The following is a 25,362-nucleotide window of genomic DNA, read 5'->3' as shown; positions in this document are numbered from 1 at the left end:
AAAAAAAGAAATGAATGGACTTTGAAATCCTAATGTTAAGTGAAGTAAATCAGACACAAAAGGTTAAATACTGCATTGATCTCTCTAAGGTGAGGCCAAGAACATAAATGATTTAAAGACCACAACAAAGGAGAGAGAGAAGGAAACAGGGAGGGAGACTCATGGAGATGAGAAGGGGAAGGAGCAAAAAGGAAAGGAGCAGGGAAGGGCGTAAAAATGATAAATATTCGATACATATGTATGTATGTATGTATATATATGTATGTATATATGTATGAATCCTCCATGATAAATATATAATAATCACCTATTAAAACATACTCTAGTAAAAGAGAAACTATCTGTGTGTTTGTGTATGATAGAGACAGAGAGAGAAAGAGAGAGAGAGAGAGACAGAGACAGACAGACAGACAGACAGACAGACAGACAGACAGAGATAGAGACAGAGACAGAGGGGAGGAGATAATTTGTGTTCTTTCAATCAGAGATTTCACAATAATTAAAGCAGGGAGAGACATCCGAAGTCATCTCTTCCTATTCTGTTTTACAGATGGAAAAACTGAGACTTTTGAAAAATCAAAACTTTGGTTTTGTTTTCCAAACTGATCAATAGGACAAAAATCCAAGCCAGCTTCTGGTTCAGTGTCCTCTGGAATCTGCCACATCCCACTGAACATAATGAAAACCCTCCCTGAGGTGTTTCACCTCAGTTTAAGATACTTTAAGTATGCAAAGACTATAGATAGTTGTCTTAGCAGATTATACCTCTCAATAAACAAGAAAAACCATATTTAAGAATGTCCAGAAATAAAACCAGGGTTATTATGGCCCAGGGTCAGGACAGCCCTTAGATGTATTTCCCATGCCTATGTGAACACTGAAAAGAAGAGAGAAAAGTAATAACTATTCAAATCAAGATCTTAACCATGGGGTTGTCTGTCGAATGCCTGTCAGTCATTCATGTTTCCTCTAGCAGCATTATGCTTAATCTAGAATTTCTTCTGATAAGAAGTAAAATTTTACATGTCAGTCTCATTTTACGCTTTTTTTTTCTTTTTTGTTACCAAAAATCCAACTCAGGATCTTGCACTTGCCAGGCAGGCGCTTGCGCCATTAAGCTATAGCCCCTGTCCACTTTATGCTTATTTAACTGTTTTGCATAGTGAGCTACGATTACACTGGGCACTGTAGCAAATGCTGGATATACAACATTGAACAATATAAACAGACCTTTGTCTGTATACAACTTATTATCTAGGGAGGAATAAAAAACAAGTGTAGCAAAAAGAAAAGAACCCATATAGCTTGAGAAAGCATAATGAAAGTAAAGAAGCAGCAAAGACAGAAAAAAAAAAAAAAAAAAGTGCAGAAGGAAAGAATCATGTGACTAGAAGCAGCTTCTCAAGGATGCCAATACTGACCTAAAGGATAGGATTAAGCAACTACTCAACAAATGGGGTGATTCAGGCAGAGAAAAGAGCTGGACAAAGTATACAGGGATTGGAAGGAGCCAACTGAGTTCCAAGAATTCAAAGCCTACCAGTATAGCTAAAGCACTGTACAGGTTCAAGGAGATCGCTCAGGGGTTTAAGTGCCTGCCTGGCAAGCGCAAGGACCCGAGTTCAATCCCAGCCACCGCAGGCAGTTCAGCCTCCGCTCTGGGCATACCTTGCTGGCTCCAAAACCAGGTGTGGCAGTGCATGCCTGTAATCCCAGCACTGGGGAGGCTGACACAGGAGGTTCACTATGAGTTTGGGCTGCGCAGTGAGACACCATACCAAATAAATAAGATTTAAAAAAAAAAAAATGCTACATAAAGCGAGCACCAGAACATGCAGAATGCCTCAGAGATCATGGTAAAGAATTAAGATTTTGGGGACAGGATATAATAAAAAGCCATTCCATGGTTTTAATCAAGAGAAAAATAGTCTTATTTATAGTTTTGAACATGTGATCTGACTGCTATGCGGAAAACAATCTGGAAAGTAGAAGCAGAGGAAATATTCAGGATGTTATTGCACTAAGTCAGGTGAGAATGGGTGGTGGCTTAACTCATGCAGGGACAGTAGAGATGGAGAGAGGTAGATAAATCAAGTTATAGACAGCAGGCATGATCAACAGGTTTGTAGACAGGAAAATAGGGGGAAAAAGGCAGAAATTACTATTTCATAATAGGAAGGGCTGAAGAGTTTGAAAGTAGATCCCATTTATGATACATTAAGTCTGAGAAGGCTGTAAACCATCTAAATAGAAATGTCAAGTACAGAGAAGAAGTAGCAGTTAGGAAATCAAAAGAAACGCTTGGCTTGGAGCTACAAATTTGGAAGTCATCTACACACAGATGGTATTTAACACCATGGTAAAGAGGAGAGAGAGCACAGAAAAAAGAAGAGCATCCAAGATTCATTCATAGAAACATCAGTTGAGAAGGGTGGGTAGAGAAGAGACCATTAAGAGAAAAAGGAGAACCACAGGGCAGAACAGAAAGGCCAACTATATTGATGCATCAAGAAGAGAAGAGAAAATATGTCCACTGCACTGAAAAACAGGCAGTTTCAGATAGCCTTGAGAAGAACAACTTTGAAAGTTGAATGACAGATGCAAGAGACAGACTGAAGAGGTCTGAGGAATAAACTGAAGTGTGAAGCTGACTCTTCCAAGCAGAGAATCCAATAGTAACTGACTGGGAATGAAATTCAAAGGTAGGTATTATTTTTAGACTGGAGGAACACTAGCACTTGATTTTAAGATGGTGGGAATGTTTCAACAGAAGCAAAGATTAATGATGCAAGAGAAAAAAGATGAAATGTTAAGACCTGGACTTGACCTCAAAATTTCAAATATACTACTCACTAGTTAAATGAATACAGATAATTTATTATACTCTCTGATTTCATCTGTAAAATCAGAATAATAATTACTGCATGTGCTGGTTTTGAGGATTAGAAATAACATATAATTAAATAGCATATGATATATACACAAAAATTACTAGTCACGCAATTCTAAAATTCAATAGGTGGGAGGAAAAACATTTTGCCACCACCTATTAACTATAGCTTACTGGCAATTACCCGTTGAGCTATCTACTGTGCAGCTAGTCTTTCCTTCAGGCATGTGAAGTGGTGAGCAGCAGTCAAGATCTATGAAGCCATCACATCTCCCAACTTGTGGCTCCATGTGCCTCAAATCTTCCTTCTACAAGCACACCTTTCAGCTGTGTAAGCCTACAGCTTCATACTTTCCCTGGTCAAAGACCTAAATGGTAAGAATGGCATCCTCTCAAACTGCCTGAGTGGTGGCTGGCCCCACTGCTAAATAAAGGCAAAATCTATACTCCCTTGCCTAGGTGAGCCTGACAAAGTAAATGCAAGTAACTATAGCATTGAAAAGTACTAAAAAATAGAGGAACAGTAGAGAGAGCAACCACTTCCCTCAACTTAGTGCTGAAGAAACAAAGCCTCTCAGGGCAGAAGCCACTTGTCAAACAGCACAGAGTAAATCAGGGGTAGCATCCAAACTAACAGTCTACTAAGGTCCAACTGTCTTTGAAATTTTCTAATGATGTCAAGATAATCACAGGGCACAGTCAAATCTATAATGAAAGTTAAAATAAAGGGCTAATATGGGCCAAACAGATTCCAGTTTGAAAAGTAGGGAAGAATGGATATTGCAAAGTAGAGCAGGTTCCATATTTGGAGGCAATATATTATAATATGATATACCTCATCATATATCGTATCACATCTGAGCCTCTGCTCCTGTATATGGCAACTTGATTATAGTAATCTTTCAAATATGTGGCTTTTTAGGGCAAGAAAAGAACACAGTACAATGTCTCATACATAAGAAAGTGGAAAGTAGCATTTAAATCATATTTGCATCTGTGGTTACATTATAAACCACTGAATGATGCCTTTGCCTTTGCAAAGATGATGTCCTGTCATATGTGATCCTGTCATATGTGGGTAAAAGTATACACAAGACAACTAAGTGATAGCTGGCATTCTGGGTTCTGAAGCAGAATAAGCACAAACATGAAAGGAATAGCTTTTCCACCGTCCAGTACATCTCTTGAGTGTTCAAACTGAAGCTGGATGTCAACTATGAAGTACAAGAAGTAGTCACTATAATATGAGCCAGGACAAGCTTTTTATTTATTTATTTTAAGAAAATGCTTTCATCAATAATAGTGACAAGTTTCTGAGAGTGAACTCAACAGTGATTCTTCACTACACTCCAACAAGACCTTCAAGGACACAAAGGGTAGAAATAACTCTGGACTGAGAATAAGCACCTGTTCTTTTCCCAGCTCTGCATGACATAGTTGTGAAGAAAAGTGAGCCATTTCCCTCTGCTCATCTTGGCTTCCCTTCTGTAGAATGGGATGTTTAAACCAGATGAATCTCAACTTTAAAATCCTCCAGTCCTGCTCCCACACACTTTCAAGGCCTCCTGTGGCCAGAGCCCAAGCTCTTGCCGCACACACCACCCTCTTCCCAGCATGCTCCATCTGCTCTGGCTGAACATCTCCAGGCTCACTCAGGGCTTCTCCTCTGCTTGGCTCTGCAGTGCATATGGGGTGTTAGGTTCCCCCTTCCACTTACCCACTGCTTGCCGGCCTGGCAGACTCAACACAAATCTCACCCACGGTGGCAAATTTTCTCTGACCATTTCTGTCTTTTTAACCTTCTCATCCTTTTAATTGTTAAGACGCCTTTATAATTCTTCTTGGTCTAGCCTGGGAAACACGTGGAAGGCAGGGTTCAAAGTGTGAGACCATGGCCTTGTACTACGAATCCTGAACCATCCTTCAATCTTTTGGGGTTAAAAATGTCACTATTAATTCCTAGAGCTACTAGAAAGAATAGCTTTCACTGAGACAGTGTCCAGCATTCAGACTAGAATCAGTCAGGAATTCAGGTGCCAATTTCCTTCCTTTTCTCCCTCTATTGTTGTTACTATTCTTCCCCACAAGGCAATCTCCTGAAAAACGTGTTCATTTGGGAGATGAAAATCTAGGATGAGCTATAACATAAAAAGACCTTGGGCAAGTCACAACTTCCCAGCAGTTTACATTATTTCACATGAAAATAATGGTATTTGTTTTTATGTCTTATGATAGGATGATAAAGTGAGATAATACATGAGGCAGCACTTCCTTTTGAAGAGATACCAGCATTATTATTTTTCATATATCCTGGTTTCCAAAAGAAAAACCTTAAAACAACACAACAGACAGCAAGATGTCAATGTTAACGGGTGACTTCATGATGACTGTGAAAATCCTACTCTTGATATAGGCTAGAAACATCACAGAGTTGTATTACTGTTCCTTAGGGTAGAAAAGCACAGACAGTGAAAAGATTAGGAAGCTTTCTGTTTCCACCATAATCACCTGGAGCACTGCTCATCTCTCACACTGGTGTATGTTCTAAGTCAAACAATAGCAAATACACCTGAGGAACTTTGTGGGCCTCACAATCTGGACATCTGACAATGCTAACTCCAAATTAATTGACATTATAACATAAACACTTTTGTATATTTGTAAATGAACTTCATTTTAATTGTTTCTTCTGCCTTAAAGTGTGCTACGGTTAGAAGTGAGCAAAACAGAAGAAAATATAGTCCCCAAAATGAAGTGGGTTTTTTTTTTTAATTAACAGAGAAACATCCGAAGTGCCAGCATGTAACGTAATGCAGCATAAAAAAAGAACTACTGTATATGTTAGGGATTAAAATGTATCTATGTAGGGGCACTTCTACTTCTAAGTTATTTTGTGAAAATAATATGAGGAATAAGATGAGGAAACAGTAAATCAGAGAAATGTGTTTTAGAAGAAAAAAATTTTTTCTGCAATAATGAAAAAGTTACCCAACATAATCGGTAACAAAATATACTTTAGAAATATCACTGACTAGGAAGAGAGTATGCAACGTGTTAATTATTGAAACTGTTCTACCAATTTGCTTTGAAATTGTCTCACTGCTATTTGTTTCTCAATAAAATTATGGGGAAAAAAAAAGTATCACTGAAAGGATCCTGTTTTTCTTCCATTTTCAGACAGGTAAGTAATTAGAGGGGTGTGTATAGTATAAATGAGAGAAAAAGTATACTTGTATGCATGTACATGTACGTGTTAGGCAAGGGTGGAGATTTAATTGCATTGTGTATTTCTTCTAATAGTTTTTGAAGTCAATTAAGGAACATCTATCCAAAACAAATCACCATTCGGACAAAAAAAAAAAAATCACATAAACATGTACTCTTATCTTTCTTTGTTAAACATCTAGGTACATTTTTTAAAAATATATGTTTGCTTTATTACTGCATATAAATATGCCCTGGCCATAATTTATAATACTTTTATAAATGACTGTAGGAGACTTCATGCATCACTAATTCATACACATAAATGTGAATTTTCCTTAAATATCTCTAAACAAAACCCTACCTTCTTGCTATGTCTAGGAAAAAACCAAGATTAAAGAAAAGAGAACACTCATTGCAAAGACTGACCCTCTTGAAATTAAGCCTATTTTGTTTTGAGCACCAACCTGTTCCTGGTACCATGGTCAAAAGAGCTGTGTCTGGAAACATGACAATGGCTGATTGGCTTAAAAAAATAACATTAGAACCAAGGAGAGCAAGGATTATAAATGACTGGCAACACTCCAAAGGCGCTTTTTAGTACTCTTTCAAACCCCTCTGGCTACTGGTTCTCACCTCACACCATTGTCAGGTTTATGCTAAATAAACCAGGACACTCAGAAGCACTACCAAGTATAGAAAAGAGCCAAAGCGCATACTACCCAAATATACTCCAAAATCCTTCAGCCCCTGCCTTGATTGGGCATATTAAAATACATGATAGAAACTTCCTGAAGGTAGACAAGTTTTATAGCTTGCTTAGAACATATTCTGGAATTTAAAGATAGTGGTTATTTTCTAAAATCTCTGTCATTAAAAGAGGAATTATTTTTAAAAATGTATGTACATCTCATACATAGTTCAATGGCCCATTAAATAAAAATTCAAATGCAACAATCAAGAGGACAAATGATTATAACAATGCTTTAACTATAATGAAAAAACCAGCAGACAGTTCTTGAAAATTAGATGCACATCACTGCAGTGTCATTTTATTAACAAAATCAGTAAACTGTAGTTTTATAAAGTAAAAATAAAACTCTTTTTATGACTTATTTTAAAAACAAGGAAAACCTTCAAATTATTTTAATTATGTTGATGTTCTTATATTTGTACCTCTCCAAGAAAGAGTTTATCATAACAAATACTAAGGAAATGTTTAGATGGCTGTGTATTTGTTAAGTCTACAAACCTATGGAAAATTTTTTATTTCCCCAGAGATGTTATCGTTCTTAGCCACTTAAACAGAATGCAAAATACTATTTAGCAACATGCCTTTTAAACATGCCTTTTAGTTATGCCTTTTAAATACCTCAGTACCTTTAAACAAGATAGGACTATGCTGACTTAAATTCTAAGTTGAAGTTTAGGAAAAAGAAAGTCTATATAACCATCATAAGAACATGGATTCATGTATTATTTTTAAGCCAGATATATTTCTCTTTAAATAAAAATTAAACACCACTGGGTTAAATACCAACCATTCTTAATCATAGTTTAAGTCTGACAACCAAAATCAAAAACTTAATGCCTTACAAAATATATCTCACAAACTAACCAATACAAAGCTCTAAGCTTTAAACTTTTTGATGGTGTCAATAAAACCTCCAGGAAAGGAGAATACTGCAACTCTCCTTGGAACATGGGTGTTTTAAATCATGGTTAAACAGACAGAATGTTAAGAATGGTATGGTTTTTATTTTCTATAGCAGGTTTACTGACACTTTTTTTTCCTAATAAAGTTTGAAAATCTGACACTACCTGTCCACATAGAAGGGGAAACAAAACTTGGTCAAAGTCTGTAGAACTTCCTGTGGAGAGAAAGAGAGATAATTTATACATCTAATGGGACCAATAAATCTAACATTAAGCACAGCACACAATCTAGCAACTTTACCCTGAAGAAAGGAGACAGATGAAGAAATATGGGCTTTATCAATTACATGGGAGGAGTACCAGGCAGTCAATCATGAGAAATAATAAACATGATCAAACTTCATTAAAAATGAAAAATTAATCAAGAATCACACATGGGCAAGCAGCAGGAGCCATGCAGGAAAGCTCTGAAGGGAGGGAGGAGGTTGGGTTGCTGAGTGTTAACACCCCTCCAGGGACCATCTCCAGCCTGACCATATGGATCAGAGTGAATAACACCGAGCCACATGGGTTTGGCCTGGCAGGGCCGCTGTTGCTGGCACTGTTTTTGCCTGTTACCTAGGAACAGAGGGGGCCGGGATTAGACTACGCTTCCTAACATCAATAGGCCAAATCACAGCAGAATAGAAAGCCAACTTGAAGATAATTGTCCCTGAACACTATCAACTACATTTTCAGAGTTTTAAATTTTATTCATTTTATTAAAAAAAGTTGCCATTTCTGGCATAAGTTGATTTTAGAATCAAACTGTAATTACTGTACATAAGCACTATTTTTAGTTAAATACCATTATTATAACTGATATACTTACCTGCTTACAATTTATGAAAATACAAAGCAAACTATCTTTTTAAATATCATTTTCACATATAAAGGGGTACATAAAACCAAGTACATTGTTCAGGAGAGGGCACAAAAATTGGAGTTATATCTCAAAGACTTATTCATAAAGATAATCTTCTTACAATAAGTGGACAAACAATAAACAATGGCACACGAGACTCAAGATGCAGTCATGTGAGACTCTTCCTAACAGACACAGTCCACATATACAGCACCTATCAACAAAGCTAATCACAGGTACAAATAATTACTACTTCCTTCCAGAATTTTCCTTAGTGTTACTTAAAAGGCTTGCACAGACCACAGTTGGTGCTTACCATAAGTTCATAGACCAATATCATAAATTTTAAAAGTATTCCTTTCACAAATTTGATTTGCTTTTTAACTATTTAAAATCTCCACTTTTAAGACAAAATGAAGAACACATTTTTCCGTCACTGAGAAGCTGGTTCAAATTAAAACAAACCTGTCCACAGCAAATCCTAATCCAAGTGATAAATTAAAGATCAGTTTACAAATGTAGCACTTTTCTAACCAATAATAATGAATTATCAATGCTAACTGAATTGATGCTTCTCGCTTCATTTATTTTTAAAACCAGTTCTATCATTCAAGAAATAAACCACATCAATCTAATAACCCACTCAATGAAGCAGAAAGAACACCGACTTGCTCTGCCAGAGCATGTTCTGCCTACATAATTCAATTGAGCATATCCTATTTTTTAATATCATCTTAGACCGGTGCTATGTATATCACAGCATTGTTAAGGCATGTCATAAAAGAGTAATGAATAGGAAACTAAAAACTGAAAGAGTGAATAAGAATACCTCAGCATCTTCTCAGAGGCATTACTTTCAAATCAGTTGATTTATAATGTGACATTCAGATATATATGGTTTTAGAACCAACTGTTTAAATACATTGCAATAGGTAATTGAGAAACAAGAGCAATTCTCAGGGCATAATGTTACTCTTAGGCAAGTATTGGAAAAGAGATCACATAAAACATTCATTTTAACATCTGCAGCTTTAATTAAATTATAAAATATTCTGCAGTCCACATACATCAAAGTCGTATGACTTCCATTCCTCCCCCCCAAAAAAATCCTTCGATTTCAAGTTTTAAGTAACATCATAAAGAACCTCTTAAATTCAGTATATGTACTAAGTATTCTTTAAAACTCAGTACCAAGTGTTCACTCATTGACAATATCAGCTACAAAGACAGTTATCTTTTACCCCTCAAAAGTTTCAGGTGCAGAAAGCACTTCTCTATGCTGGAGTCACGCTGGCAAAAGCCTCAAAGATTTTTGCAAGAAAGGACCCCCATGGCTACAAGGAAGCATTGTGCTCTGCAGCAGTGTCAAAGGAATCTAATATGCCCAACTTATTACTCACTACAATATAGAAACTACTTACCACTTTCTAATGTCAAGAGCAATAACCAACCTTGAACTTGTCTGTCAGATAGTATCAGAATACCAAAAGATCCAACATAGACTGAGGATTAACTCATTTCCCACAAGCTCTCCCTTTAACCCAGGAAGGAAGTGATAAGTCTAATTAAGCAAAGGGGTGGAGGGGGGTTGTATAGGCAAATGTACGCACATGTTTGTACATGACAATATGTTTCTTCATGTTTGTGATATTGCAAGAGCTTGATATTCCAACTTAAGTCAAACAAGATGGTAGTGGGCTGTCACAGGAAAACAAAAATGAGCATCTACTCAGTGCTAGGCATATCTGTGCATCATCTCAGGCAGAATTGAATTAATTTTGGGAAAAGAAGAAAATGAAGAAAAAAAGTGATGTTCTTTGTAAAAAAAAATGCTACAATAAACCAATTTTCTTTTTAAAATTAATTTTAAACCAATCTTCTTAATAATGCTTTTTTTCTATACAAGTATTCAAGTAGTTATCCTTGGTCAGAAGGAAAACACAAGACCATTCTCCAAGGCATGGGGCTTTCAAACCCTGACTTAAATCTATTGGAGCATTCTGGTTATGGGAGAGTGTTCCAGAGTCTCTCAATATTAACTTTTCCTGGGGAACAGTCATAACTGCCTTTTTCTCTCTAAAACCTGTGACTGTGGCTAAGGAACTTTCTTCATACAGGGCAATTTTCCTGTTCTCTCCCATACACGAGCTCCTTCAGACAACCAGCCTCAATACACCTTCAACTACTGCCATATAAATGGGATCTCAGAGATGCAGCACAGCTGATGAAATGTAAATGACCTCATTGCTGAGGCAGGGGGTGGGGAGGATTTTGTGCCAGCTCTCCAGATCAATTCCCAAGTTTATATTTTCACAAATCTTTTTATGTACAGTTTGATTTTTTAACATTTTAATGAGCAAAAAAGTGAATCTATAGTAGCCAGTCACCACAGTTAAAGTGCAGGGCATGAACTAGATCCCAGGAGGGAACCAGTCCACCATGTCACCACTGGCTTTAGGACATTCGCCACCTGGTTCCATGTCCCCAGGTTCCAACTCTTTTCATAATCAAAACACTGCTGACATTATAAACCCCAGACGGGTTTTCTAAAATCCCTCCCAATCAATATATCCAACACATAACTTATTGGAGACAACACTGAGCTCATTGATTAAGGTGAGTTCAGTAGCAAAGTTTTCAAAATAAATGAGACAAGAATATAGCATCCAACCCCTTTATGTCACTAGACAATTTATGAAATAGGCAATTTCCAAAAGGGCTTTTCTTTCTAGCAAAATATATGATACTTCATGTAGGAAGAACAGGAGAGAAGGGGGCAGGGAAGTCGTGCTGTGGGGAGGCAGTTGTACAAACCTTTCAGTTATGCATACATTAAACAGCAGATTGCACTGTGTAGCAGAAAATATCTACAAAGCTCTGTCCTTAAGGAGATCCCAAGCCTCTTAGTAGGAACCAAAATACGAAATTAACACACCTGATACTGATTGCAAATGAAATTCAGAAATGAACCCAAGGTTCACCTCAGTGTACTCTGGATTCATTTTACCAAAAGCAAATTCTCATAGGTCAAAAAGCCTATCAAATGAATTTGCTTCAATCTTGAAAAAGTAAATTATGTTTTGGCACTGAGCCATTCTCTAAGAAATTTAGTAAAGTTTTAAATTTATATTATCTACTGTAGAATCCTATTTGGAAGCAAAACTTAAGCCAAAATTCAATGAAGTTAGCTGGGGCTCTTAATCATGAGAAGACTCAACCAATTCATCCTGAACTGGGGGGGTGGGGTGGGTGATGAGCTCCCATAACATCTTTCCAATGTCAAATATTGTTTTTATTGCTTCACTGTAACCTATGAACAAAAATTATGTAGTTGTATTTGGTAGATGAAAACAACTGACAATCAGATACAGACACGTATACCATACCACAAATAAACACCATCTGAAAGATAAAAGAGCAGGCTGATTATAATCAGTGGAGTTATAAAATATTGAAAGATAAGACATTTTCAATAGTTCAGAGGGGGAATATGTTTGTGGGGGGACATTTAAATAAAGACCAGGTATAAACGAATGCATTTTAAAATATGTAAAGCCACAATTAGCCTCTTTATGGCTTGCTTAAAGGTGACAGAGTAGTTGATAATTTACCTCATCCAAAAGAGAGCAAAAAGCAAGAAAGGAAGGAAGCTGAGGGAAGAAATGTCCTGTGTTTCTTATATCTACTTGTTCATTTCAAAATGTAGGTATGTGACGAACAGATGTTTGGAGCTCAAATTCATGAAATACTCTCTACGTTTAATATTTTTAATTGCATTAGGGAAATGCTGAGCCTCTAAGTCCTGCCACTGAGAGCAGTGCCACTGACTGAAAAGAAAAGCCTTTGATTAATGATCTTAAAACTCAAGTTGAAAGTTAAAAACAAAACACAAAAAAATCCAAACATACAAAAAGACAATACAATTTCTATTTTAAGCCAGTCCAAGTTAAAACCAGGAACTCCAAGGAAAAGCTAAAACAGGTTTTAAATGTTTCTGATTAAGAAGGGTAAAGCAGAAGTTCCTGGAAGCTTAATTAGCATCAACGCCTCAAGTTCAAAGATGTTGATCAGAAGTTTCCTAAATGTGAAAACAGGAAGTAAAATTTTTTCTTCTTCACTGTAAGTGTCAAACTAAAACTAAGATCCATGCTACAGTTAAACCAAACAAACAAAAAAAAAGTTTTCTTTTTCAGTGAGAAAAAGCTTTGAATAAGGGATTTTACAGAAAGGTCTTTCAATACCGAACATAAAAGCAGGGTCAAGTTTCTAACAACGTTGCTCAAATGCTACAGAGTATGCTTCCTTTCCCTGGCAAAATTATTCAATATTTATGTCTAGTTTACTTTTTATAAGCTTTAATTTTATAGCCATGCATATGTTATAATTATGGTAATTAGTTTATACCTAATATTTAAAATCAATGCTGTAATTCAAAGATGAAATTACAAAATAATAAATTCATCACATTCTATAAACATGTATAATATAAATTTTAAATTATTAAGGATGAGGGCAGAAAAGGAAGGCTTCCCACAGTAGATGAGCTACCTCTAGAACTACTTTTAACTAGGTTATCAATCTCTGAGCTTTAAGGTCCAAAACAAAAATGTAGGAGCTAACAAAAACTTTTTAACACAATTATCCTGTTGTATCTCTTCCTTTCTTCAAAAACTACCTAACACAAGGTTGTTTCATAATTATAATACTATATAACATTCTATATTCTAAGATTTCCTTTTATTAATTTTAAACCTTACAGTAAAAGGCTTGCAAATGAGAGAGCTATATTTATAAGGTCAGTGTTAAATGCCAATAAAATTCTTAACACTTGTTTCAAAAACCTCCTAAATGAACAATTATTTGGTTGCCATCTCTTGCAATTGGCACTTGGAGACATCAGATTCTCAGACTCAATCAATAGTATTACTCTAAAATATTTCTGTCTTGTTCATTTCCTTAATCATTTTAATTCCTGTTTTGTTTTGTTTTTTTCCCTAAACTGCATGTTATCGACGTTTCTAAAAGAAAGTGGGAAGTGGGGCCACAAGTCAGCACATACCAAAGGAATAGGGTCCCAATAGTAAAATTGCAAACACGAACGCACTGAAAAAGCAACTTGCCCTCAGGAAGATACTATTAAAAAAAGAAAAGAAAAGAAAAAAGAGCATTGATAGAAATACTATTTTGTAAGCATATTAAAAGCTGTCAGCTTTTAAATATTTTAAATGCACACAAAAAATGTGCACAGATGGGCATCTTTTCTGCTCACATTAGTCTAGAAAAAAAAATCTTTCATTATCAAGCTCAAAGTCCTTGAATTTTTTAAACTTAATTGTGCCTCTATTTCTTAGAATTCACACCCCAAGGCCAAAGCTTTCCTGCCACCAGTCCTTCAAATCTGACTTGGACATTACACGGGAGGAGGCTCCAAGCCTCCCTGAGGTCTCACTCCTTTTACAACACACGAAAAAGCAGTCGATAATGGGCCCATGCTGAATTCACTGCTCTCCACGTCTCCTCTTGGGACACAAGCCTAGCAGATGTGATAAAAACTGTGTCAGAGAAGTGGCTCTAGTTTGTGCCTTAATGACAACTTAAACCTCTAAACCAATACAACCAAAGGACTAACAGAACTGGCTGTTACCTCTCTCTCCTGCCAATCTTCGAATATCTCTGAACTAAATTAGCACTTCTACCCACAACTTCCCCTGCCACCCCAAAAAATCCATTCTAATTTTAAAAGGTAAATGAATTCAGCAAACACATCGGTGGCACAAGTGTTTGTGCACTGTGTGTGTGTGTGTGTGTGTGTGTGTGTGTATGTGTGTGTCTATAATTAAGTCTTGACACATATTTCATATCGTTTATAGTTTCTCAAGGTATGATTAAGCATTCAGATGCTTTAAAGGACTGGCTGGTAAATTCCCTCCGATCACCATCCCAGTATCCATATTAACACATACCACACAGACTCGCAGGTTCCAAAAAATACCTAGAAGTCTAAGCATTATTTTTAAATATGTTTAGATGTAGAAAAGAAAGGTAATATTCTGAATTATCGAAACATTCTAATTATTAAAATTTATACAGGAGAATTTTTTGAACCATGGATGGCTATACTTTTAAGTTGTAAGAACTCTTTGTCTTACCTAATGCTATGGTATTAAAAAAAAACTGATTTAAATATGTACTTCTGTTCACATTTTCTAAATTCTATAATTCAGCCTTCAGATGATAGGTCTTTTTACCCAGCATCTTGAAAGACTATTCAGTCACAATTGTATACCCACTTAATCAGCAATCATTGTTCTGCGATGCAGGACTTTGTTGTTGAGACAAGCACCAAAACCTTAAAAAAATTTTTCAGAACTGGCATAAGAAAAAAGTGATCTTTGTCAGACAAGGACAAATTTATGCAAATCTTTTATAAACATTCACAAACATTTATTTAGCTTTTGAAATGTTGGCCTCATTTGAGAGCATGAAAATGAGGGGGAAGTAGGAAAACGCAAAGGACAGCTTAGAAACTGGCACGCTACATAAATATTCAGAAGGAAGATTATAGGATTCATGTTAGGCTGTCTTAGGCTTCTCCAAAGTCCACACAGAATAGCAAAGAACAAAACTAACGAGAAGTACAGCAGATGTTAGACAATGCATCGGCCTCTTTTCCTCTCTCACTTGGCTATACTTGGACGCTTTTATATTTTCTTTCAATATGGTTAGGTCATTCAAGGATTCTCCTATAGACTCTGTATTGTGGCTACAGATCTATAAGCTGGAGGTCTGTCAGCTTTCCAAAAGTTTCCAATGAAAAGGCATTATGCAAATTCTACCTCTCTTACCCTCTTTCAGGGGGGAAGAAAAGCCTCCAGTATGCAGTCATCGGAGTATTGGAAGCCCCAGCCTTCATTTCTGTATAGCTGTGTTTGCCTCAGGGCCACGCTGCTTGTTTTGACAGTGGATCCCCCTAGATAGTTGGGATTAGTCGAGCTTGTTTAGATAAACTTGAAATCAAGGCCTTCTCTAGGTAGACAGCTAGATGTAGCTACCGAGTTTCCAGCTGCCTCCTCCTTTCATCCCCAAACAACTGCAGATTCACAGTAGCTATCACAGCCACAGGCTATGTCACATACATAAGTACAAAATTAAAGGCTGCTAAAAGAAGCCTTTGTAAGTCTTAGTGCTAAAATAAGGAATCTGTACTGCTTGGTTTATACAAATTATCCTAGTACTACCAGTATGGAACTGAAACCATCAGTTAATAAGGCATGTTAATCAAGGCTCCTAGCTTCTTCTGATAGGATCATAGTTTGGTAATATACCCAACCTTCTGCTTATTAGCTCTTAAAGGAGAATAATAGCAGAAATGTTGAAAGGAAATAATACGCTTTATTTATCCAGTGCCAGGGGACACTAGACACCATCAACAAGCACAGTGAACAGAATATGAAAATCAAAATATAAAGATCGAATCTGCTTTTGAGACAGTATTATTTAGCAATTGATTAGACAGGGTCTCACTAAACAGTCATCTCCAATTTTAGAACTTCTATTTCTCACAACTTGCAAATTCTGATAGATCTAAGAAGGATTTAAGATTGAAGAAAGTTGTGCTGAGAACACATTGATAACATCACTTTACAAAGACAGAAGGCAGGTGATATGAAACACTATGGAAACAAAAACTGTGTAACTGAAAGTTTTCTAAAATTTAACACTCAAGGATTTTAATCTTTTGCAATGAGGAGGAAAAAAATGTCTCCACAGAATGCCAGCAAAATACAAGCAGAGAAAAGAATTCAAATCCACATTTATTATAAGACAAAGCTCTTACCTGAGGCTGCCAGAGATAAATCCAGCATAACAATAGGACCAGAACAGGCTTAACCATTTTCTAGAACTCTTCTGAGATGCCAAATGGTTTGGAAGTCCTTTTACCTTAGGATGTACTATCAAGTTGTACAAGACAGTTTTCAGTCAAACAAGTTCAACTATCACCACTGAAAATTCTTTGTCAGGATTCAACAGATAAGTCACTATCTCTAAAGAAAGCCCCTAGACATTTGGAATTGCAACAACCTATGCTTGTCCTGTAACATTTTTGGTTCATTTTATGTACAATTTATAAGCTAAAGAAGTAATCAACACCTCTTTTTTCTTTTCTTTTCTTTTTTTTTTTTTTTTTTTTGGTGGTGTTGTTGGGTTTGTTGCGGTATTGGGGATCGAAATCAGGATCTTGTGCTTGCCAGGCAGGTGCTTAAGCCACTGAGTTATATCCCTGGAAAAATCCTGGGTACGACTTGGCCAGCTGGCTATAGTTTGCTAACCATGACCAAGGTGACTAGTTACACAACATAGCACAAACTCACAAATAGCCTAAATGTCAAATTTAGAAATTCCTAAAGGCAAAATCATGTGGCCAGTCATTTTGCTCCCAAGTGATCCAACAACTGACACCTGATGGTTGCTAAATAGCCAAATGTCAACTGCACATGGACATGCTATTTTCAGGGAGAAAAATGAATACAAAAAATACGAAGAACTAAAAATAAAACATTCCTGACGCCCAGAATTCACAGCTATTTTGTGGCATGAACTCATCACAGAAACAATTGCTTCTTTCATTAATAGTTCACCTCTATAAAGTAAGGTCCTGGGGGTTTTTTAAATAAATAAATAAATAAATTCATGGTCTCTAGTAATTCTTCCATCTGAGATCAACTTTATTTCAAAAGACTCTTTCAGCCTGGCACTATTTGACTTCTGGTCCTTTTTCCAGAAGGGTGTTTCCCAGAATTTTACCTTTCCCCATTTCTCTCTGAATCCTCCTCTACTAATAATCTACCCACGTTTCGACGTCCACTAGTAAGTGACTCTCAAATTCAGATCTTCACTACTGACTGTTGAACATTCTGCATCATGTCCCATCAGTCTTCAACATGTCTTACACCCAGACATACCAAGTAGGTCCTTACACATCTGTTTATTTCTTTTACCCGATAAGAACAAGAAAGACTATCAGACCACTAATGATCTTTGCTGGAGAGCAGATAATCCACTTGTATGACTTCAATTCAAATATTTGCCATGGCTGTTGGACTTTTGAGGTAACTGTGAAGTCAAGTCTCTGATCTCTTGAAATGTTTCCAAATATTAGCAAACAATACATAGGACAAAGACAATGCTAAAATCAAGTATATTTCAGTCATTTTATAAAAGAAAACTGATGTGTTTCCCTTAGATAACATACTTGGTACCAAGCAATACGTTAGAGGCTAGGAATAAAGCAATGACCCAGCCAGCTATGGTCCCTTTTTGTCATGGAGCTTGGAATCTAGCTGGAAAGACAGAGGCTATTGAAATGAATGCACAAATACCTAATTCAAACTGCACAGGAGCTGTGAGAGAAAAGAACAGAGTGCTCTAGACAAAGTGGCAGGGGCCTGAATTTAGACGGAAGTGCCAAGAAAGACCTCTCAGAAAGTAACATTTTCAGCTGAGACTCATGGAATGAATAGGAAGTCAGCACAGGAACACGGAGAGGGGAACAAAAGTAGCAGCAAGAGCAAGGACCACTGAATAAGAGCATTTGGCACACTGAGGAAACTTAAAGGAAGTCTGGTGATGGGAGCACAGGAAGTGAAGGAGAGTGTGACAGGAGGCTAGACAGGTTGGCAGGAGCCGCCTAGTTATGAGGAACCTTGTAGACCATGTAAAGGAATCTGGAATTTACTGCATCGTATTGAAAGTCACCACAGGCTATGGATTCTTTTATATTCTGCTTGCACGTGTTTTCCAAGCCCTTATGTACCCCCGACTCCTCCAGACTCTAAGTCGATTTCGAGGCTATTCTTGGTGAGCTCCTCACCCACTCTTGAATTCTATCTTCATCCTGCAGCTCTCCTTCCTTTTATGAATTGAACATCCTCTCAGGGCCTTACCAGCCCACTGGAATGAAAAAACATCCAACTGGGTGCCCATCAGGCCTCCCAGAAGAAGACACACCGACACAGGAACAGGACCAGGTCCTGGAAACTTGGACACAAAGTAGGTAAGAATCTCTGATTGTCTACTTGGGGGAGGGATGACAAATAAACAAGTATGAAGATCAAGTATTATCAGGTCTACATAGGCAATGTGAAAGACTTTGCAGAGGAGTTGACTTGAAAAATTAATCAGTATTAACTAGACAAATAGGCTTTATAAAAATATTCCAGGAATAAATATATGTGAAGCAACACTATTGTAAATGACCTTTAATAAGCTCAATTTTGGGGGATTGGCGAGATAGTTCAGTGGTGTAAAGCACCTTCTTAGGCAAGCTTAGGCAAAGCCCAGGTACTGCAGTTCGTTCCCCAGCACCACATGCCACACCAGCCCCACTCACAGGGTGGACTGAGCCAGCCACACACATACCCAAAAAAACCCTCAATTTTCTTTAGAAGACAACCCCATGCTTGAAGCCCAGGATTTTCAAAGAATACTTTTCATTTCTACCTGCCAGCCCAACTGCCACACACATACCCACACATATATACATGCATGCGCGTGCACACAAACACACACACACACACACACCCCTGGGCTTCGTTATATCACATTTGAAATCTGAACCTGACCAAAGTTAAGACAGTTTGAAATTATGATGGCCAGAGGCATCTTAACTCTACTACACTACATATAAGAATTTTAAAAATGAAAGCTACCACAGTAATACAAAGTGCTATATGCAAACAAAGGAGCTCATTTATAGGGACAAGGGGACCCATTAATAAGTTTCCAAGGTTTTAAACACAGGAACCTCAACATATAGATTTCACAACTGTAATATAAAAATAAAAAATTCCAAACCCCCTGGTCTCCATTTTAAATATTTCTGTATTTTTAGTACATTTTGGAACACAAATATTCAAGGATGGTTTCTGATTATAACTCTTCTTCACAAAGTATTCTCAATCACCTTTGTATTTGTTGTGGAATATTTTGTTTGTTTGTCTGTCTCTTTTTGAGACAGGATCTTGCTACGCAGTTCAGGCTGGCCTTAAACTCATCTTGTAGCCCAGGCTGATCTCAACTCACAGCAATCCTCCTGCCTCAGACTCCTGACTGCTGGGATTACAGGTGTTCGTCACCATGCCTGGCCTGTTCTGGAACATAATGGGCTTAGAAAGAAAAGATTTCTCCAGAGTTCTTCCTGGGATGGGACTGAAATTCTAGAGACACAGTTTACCAAACAGAACCTGAAAAACCTGATGCAATGAAGACTACAAAATGAAGTTACCACCAGGTGTGGTGGCACATGCCTATAATCCCAGAACTCAAGAGCCTGACGCAGTAGGATCACTGCAAGCTGAGATAGCCTGCACTACATAGTAAGTTCAAGGCCAGCCAGAACTGTATAGCAAGACACTGTCATAAAGCAAAACAAAAAAGAAGAAAAGCAAGGCTGCTTTGCTACCTCCAGTCTACCTCTAGTGATGTTACATCATAGCATAATTATTGGTTACTGGATGTCAAGTGTGATTCTAAGCACTTTATATTTTGCTTTGTTTTTGTTGCTATTTACATGTCGCACATTTCAAATCAGTTAACCCTTAATACAATCCTATGAGGACTTCACTATGACCATCTTTAGTTTACAAGGGACATAATGAAATGCCAAAGTAATAAATGGCAGGCCTGAGATTCAAAACAAAGCAGGCAGGCTCCAAAATCCATGCTCTTAATCACAACTCCAAAATCTATGCTCACGTATTTCACACTGTTCACCGAGTGTCTAATTTCTCTTAGCTTCTAAGAAGGGTTGCTAACACTTCTAAAGCTATTTCTATACTTGAAGTGTATACAGACTGACAAAGAGACAGACATATAAACAACAGAATGTAAGGAATGATGTTCTAAGTCCTCTCCAAGAGCTAAGGGCAGAGGTGCCTTATTCAGTCAGGGTAAGTTTCACAGAAGATGATACAAGCTGGGCACTTAATAATGAATTTCAAAGTGTATTGGTGTGGGATGAGTGGGACAAAAAGGGAGAGAAAATCCAACCATAAAAACAATTTGGGAAAAATATACAGTAAGAAGATAAAGCATGCTGGGAAGCATTCTATCACTGAGAAGTAAGAGGAAGTGATAATAGGCAAAGCTACAGATTTGATCAAGGTCTTGATTAGACTGGAGTCAAGATCAAATGGTGATGGGTCTTAAACCAAAGTTAAGGAATTTGGGGTAGATGTTGAAGGCACCAGGGACCAACTGAGAGTCTTGATTGAAAAGAAAAGTGTGATTTAATTTAGTTTTCAGAAATATCTCTCTGACCATCTCATGGAGGGTAGTGGCTATGGGGTCATTCACTGACTGGGTCACTGGCCATTAGGGAAGCATATACACAAGAAGCGTAGAGTTTTAATGCAAAGGAAACAGAAGAGATGGACAGTAGTTTAGGATGAATATGATGATACAAACTTGCAGGTACACCCAAGGAGAGACAGGGAAGGACGAACTATGTAAGAGTAAAGATAAGACAGAGACTATATTTCTCAAAAGCAGACTGTCTGCTTAGTTATAATCACTGTATAATTTACTAAAAACAAGACCATCCAATAGTACTCCCAGACACCTAAAATTATAGGCACACACCACTATATGCTCAGATTGTGAGGGTTTTTTTTTTTTTTTTTTTTTAGCTAGAATAAAATGAAGAGAACATATCTAACAAGAATGTGTAAGGACTGGGTAAGTTACCACTTTCTGGAGTTAAATTTATTAATTTTTTAAATGTATCAGTTATTTAATTAGGTTTTTAGTAAGAAATTTAGAGCACTAATTTATGAGGATAAGTTCCATTTGTCAGAGCAAAAATGGATCTCAGGTAGCCCCAGAGCTGAGAAACAGCTTTGATTTTTGCTAAAATCTGTGAGTCCACCACTTTCTGATCCACCTTGCGCTGCTCTGAAATCTGGTATCTCTCCTTCTCAGTGTCAAAGATGTCACCCTCTTGGTGTCTGGGTTTCTGCAGCAGCTTCTTCTTGAAGTAAGTACCAGTGAGGTGTTTGGGGATTTTCACTTTGCTGATATCAATTTTTGTGGAGGTGGCAATGACAAATTTCTGGTGTGTTCTTCGTAGAGGAACATGACTAAGACTAAGAGACCCAGTCACAAGTAGCAAGTTACTGGCCAACTGCTTCACGAAGTTTCCTCACATGCTGACTGGAGGGTTTCTTTCTGTGGCTTAACAGTTTTCAGGGCACATCTTCAGTAGGGTAGTATCTAGGCATTTTTCAAAGTTTAACCACCCAGGTACCTCCATTCTTATCCCCATCGACTGGTTTTGTGATCATAGCAAGAACTTTCTCTTCTTTTTCTTTTCAACTTCTGATTTAGCAGTTGTGTACTTTCTCTTGTACAAAGCCTTTCTGGAATACATATCAGGAGTATCTACCAATTCCTCTAACAGGATTTTGGCTGCAGAGAGGCTGCCCCTTCTTGGACTTTTTTGCCTTCACCTTACCACTGGCAGAAGCCTTCTTGGCTTCGGGTTTCTTCTTTTCAGTGTCTGGCTTCTTAGTTTTTTCACCCGCCATCTTGCAAGATGGGAAAGAGAACTAAGTTTCCCTCTGTTAAGTTTCCCTTAGTTAAGTTTTCCTCTTAACTAAGTTAAATTTAGATAAGTAGTAATACAATATGGCTTTCAAAAAGAACGGCTCAAAAATAATTTGTATGTTTTATAAGTTCCTTCAATGTGAGAACTGGGGAGTAGCCACATTGGGAGGAAACTTTCAACTTAAAAAGAAAAGTCTTGAGTCACAAAACGTCTCAGTTCTTCATGACTGTTTAAGATTTTGAAATATGTATATTTGCATTAAGAAGTCAATTCAACCTCATTCCCTTAGGACATTCACCCTTTTCTGGAAATGGGGGAGCTAGAATAAAACCACAATAACACATTTAACAAAAGAGGGTATCTCAGGATGATGAGTATTATAGAAGAACACATTTTACATACAAAGGTATTTGGCAAACTCTTAAAAGTAAGGTTGTGACATTTCACAAAGGTGACTTATAGCAATACACTGGAAAGTAAGAACTATTATGTAATAAGTGATTTCTGCCCTCCCTATCCTTGAAGGACACTTAAACTAGCCAAATGTCAACAGTGAGACACTTTTAAGCATATGCAAATAAACACATATTTAATATGGGCCATATTTATGCATTTTCAATCTACCAATGCATCTTTTAGAATACAGTCTATCAAAATTGCTACATTTCATGGCAATCATAGTATCCTGTTGTACAACTCGAGAAAGTGGCTTCAGCAGGGTGCTTTGCTGCCATCATGCTAGCAATCACTTTCCATGAGTTAAGAGTCTAAAGAGGGGGCTGGTGAGATGGCTCAGTGGTCTAAAGCACTTACTTAGGACAAGCTTAGCAAAGCACAGGGACCACGGTTCAATCCCCCAGCACCACATGCCAGCCAGCCCTGCTCCCAGGCGGGCTGAGCTGGCCACACAGACACACACATACACACACATACACACACACACACACACACACACACACAAATAAATTAAAATAAATAATTTTTTTTAAAAAAAGAGTCTAAAGAGATTTAGAATTTATAACCGTGGATGAAAAAATTACATTTCCACCTACAATCTCTGCCTGCCAAGTTATGGAGAAATATGAAAGCAGTGACCTTTTTGTGCAAGTGGTTGAAAAACCCATAAATCAGAGAATCTTAGAAAACACATATCTAAAACAAGCCTAAAAGATGATATTCCTTAGGGGCAGCTCCACAACTTTCCACTAAGGTTTCTCTCTGTACCACTCGTGTTAACTTTATTAACATCTTTGGCTTCACATAACAAAGAACAAGAAATTATAGGAACATAGTTACACAGTAGCCTCACCACCCAAAGATCCTAGTTTTCAGAGACATTCCCAACTTCTAAGTGCTCTGGCAGAACCACTGTTCCAAAACCATCAAAACATCCTGAACATGCATTACTTTTATAGTCTATTAGGCAGCAAATTCCTGTAGAAATGGACTTCTAGTCCACACAGAGTATACTTATGAATCTCTTTCAATTAATGAACAAAATAAACCTAAGTTTTCAGGCTAGTTTTGTCACCAAAAACAGACCTAAAGGGGAAAAAGTAGAAACTATAGTCATTTATAAGTGTTGTTAAGACTAGACTGACTAGGTGGCAGAGCCTGGCCTATTTTACATTCAAATTAATGCACCAATTCTGTTCCACTGTATATAGTATCATAAAAAGATTGGTTGGATGTGATGGTACATGCTTCTAGCCCCAGATGCTCGGGAAGCTGGGGCAGGAGGATCACTTGGGCCTATAATTTTGAATCCAGACTGGGTTACCTAGTGAGACAAAGTTTAAAAAAAACAAATTCCAGGATCAAATGTGACTTCATCATTTAAATAAACCGAGAGGCAGTAAGACAGCTCAGTGGACTAAGCGCCTGCTTAGGCAAGTGTATGTACCAGGGTTCGATCCCAGGAACCACATACTCCATGGACCCCGCCCTTAGATGCGCTGAGCCTGACCAAGTCCAGGTGTCATGGCACATGCCTATAATCCCAACACTGGGAAGGCTGAAAACAGGAGTATCAATCACTATGAGTGTGAGCTGCATAGCGAGACCCTGTACCAAATACATACAAATAAATGAATAAATAAATAAAGTAAACCTAATGTGGTGGCACACGTCTGTAGTCCTAGCACTCGGGAGGCACAAGGAAGGATGACTGGATGGCTGAATGGAAGAAAGGAAGACAAGAAAGGGCCCAATTTGAATACACTCTGTGAATAGACTAGAAGATTGACAGCACCCACTCTAGAGAAGAATGGAAAAAACAAGGAAGTTCATACATTCCTGGTAGAAAAGGGATATAACCAAATCTAATTCCATTCTTGGGCTTAGTGACTACAAGGCTCAAAGAATCATAAATTTAAAACATCAATTCTAATTTGAGAATCTATGGCTTACCTAAGTACTGAACATAGACAGGCAGAACTGTTGTACAGTGTCACATTTTATACAGATATGGTGCTCTTGCTTATGCTTCCCTGCCTAATAATGGGGAAAAGCCAAATTTTATCATTTATAATACTGAAACAACAGGGCTTCCTTTCAGAGTAACAAAACATAAAGTATAGATTCTATGTGTATTTTTCTTATTAAACAGTATTCTAACAGTGAATTAGCATCATGAACCAATTTTGCAATAAAAATATTTCATCTTTGGCTTATTCAAAATTTGGACAAAAATAACATGGAAGTTTTCATATGTTGAAGCTCACCAGAAGAATTAGATCACCAACATGCAAATAGCAAGTCTTGTCTAAATATTATCTCCATAGTCAGAATCTTCCAAATGATTTACAAAGGTTATTTGTGAATAACTGGAAGCTTAAGAAATGTGTTCTTTAGAGCATACCTGAAACATGAACAGATGAAAACTCCATATTTAAGCAATTACATGCAGAACTCAGAAATGCCAATTTCCATCATAATTATCCCAAGTTATGCAACATATTTTTGTTCCTTTTTAGTATATAGTTGATGTATGTTTTTATAATTTGCTTAACTGCATATAGTGAAAATTTGAAATCACATAGGTCATATAAACCATAAAAGGGCTCCTTTTTATTTTCCCCAATGTGCCATGTTTCTACACTGCTT

At 37.2% G+C, this 25,362-nt stretch overlaps 1 protein-coding gene across 5 annotated transcripts in view; it reads right to left on the bottom strand.

Annotated features, from left to right (window-relative positions):
- Positions 1-25,362, bottom strand: part of Dennd1a (DENN domain containing 1A) — a 578,498-nt gene that overhangs the window by 382,745 nt on the left and 170,391 nt on the right. For all 5 annotated transcript variants that reach the window (XM_004641595.2, XM_023701683.1, XM_023701685.1 and 2 more), the window contains one exon: positions 7,916-7,965. In XM_004641595.2, coding sequence (XP_004641652.1) covers positions 7,916-7,965 — 50 coding nt within the window. The remainder of the gene's footprint in view (positions 1-7,915; positions 7,966-25,362) is intronic.

Source organism: Octodon degus, unplaced genomic scaffold (genome assembly GCF_000260255.1).
Source record: "Octodon degus isolate 3935 unplaced genomic scaffold, OctDeg1.0 scaffold00138, whole genome shotgun sequence".
In the NCBI taxonomy this organism is placed as follows: Eukaryota; Metazoa; Chordata; class Mammalia; order Rodentia; family Octodontidae; genus Octodon; species Octodon degus.
This window is presented reverse-complemented; position numbering and strand designations above follow the sequence as displayed.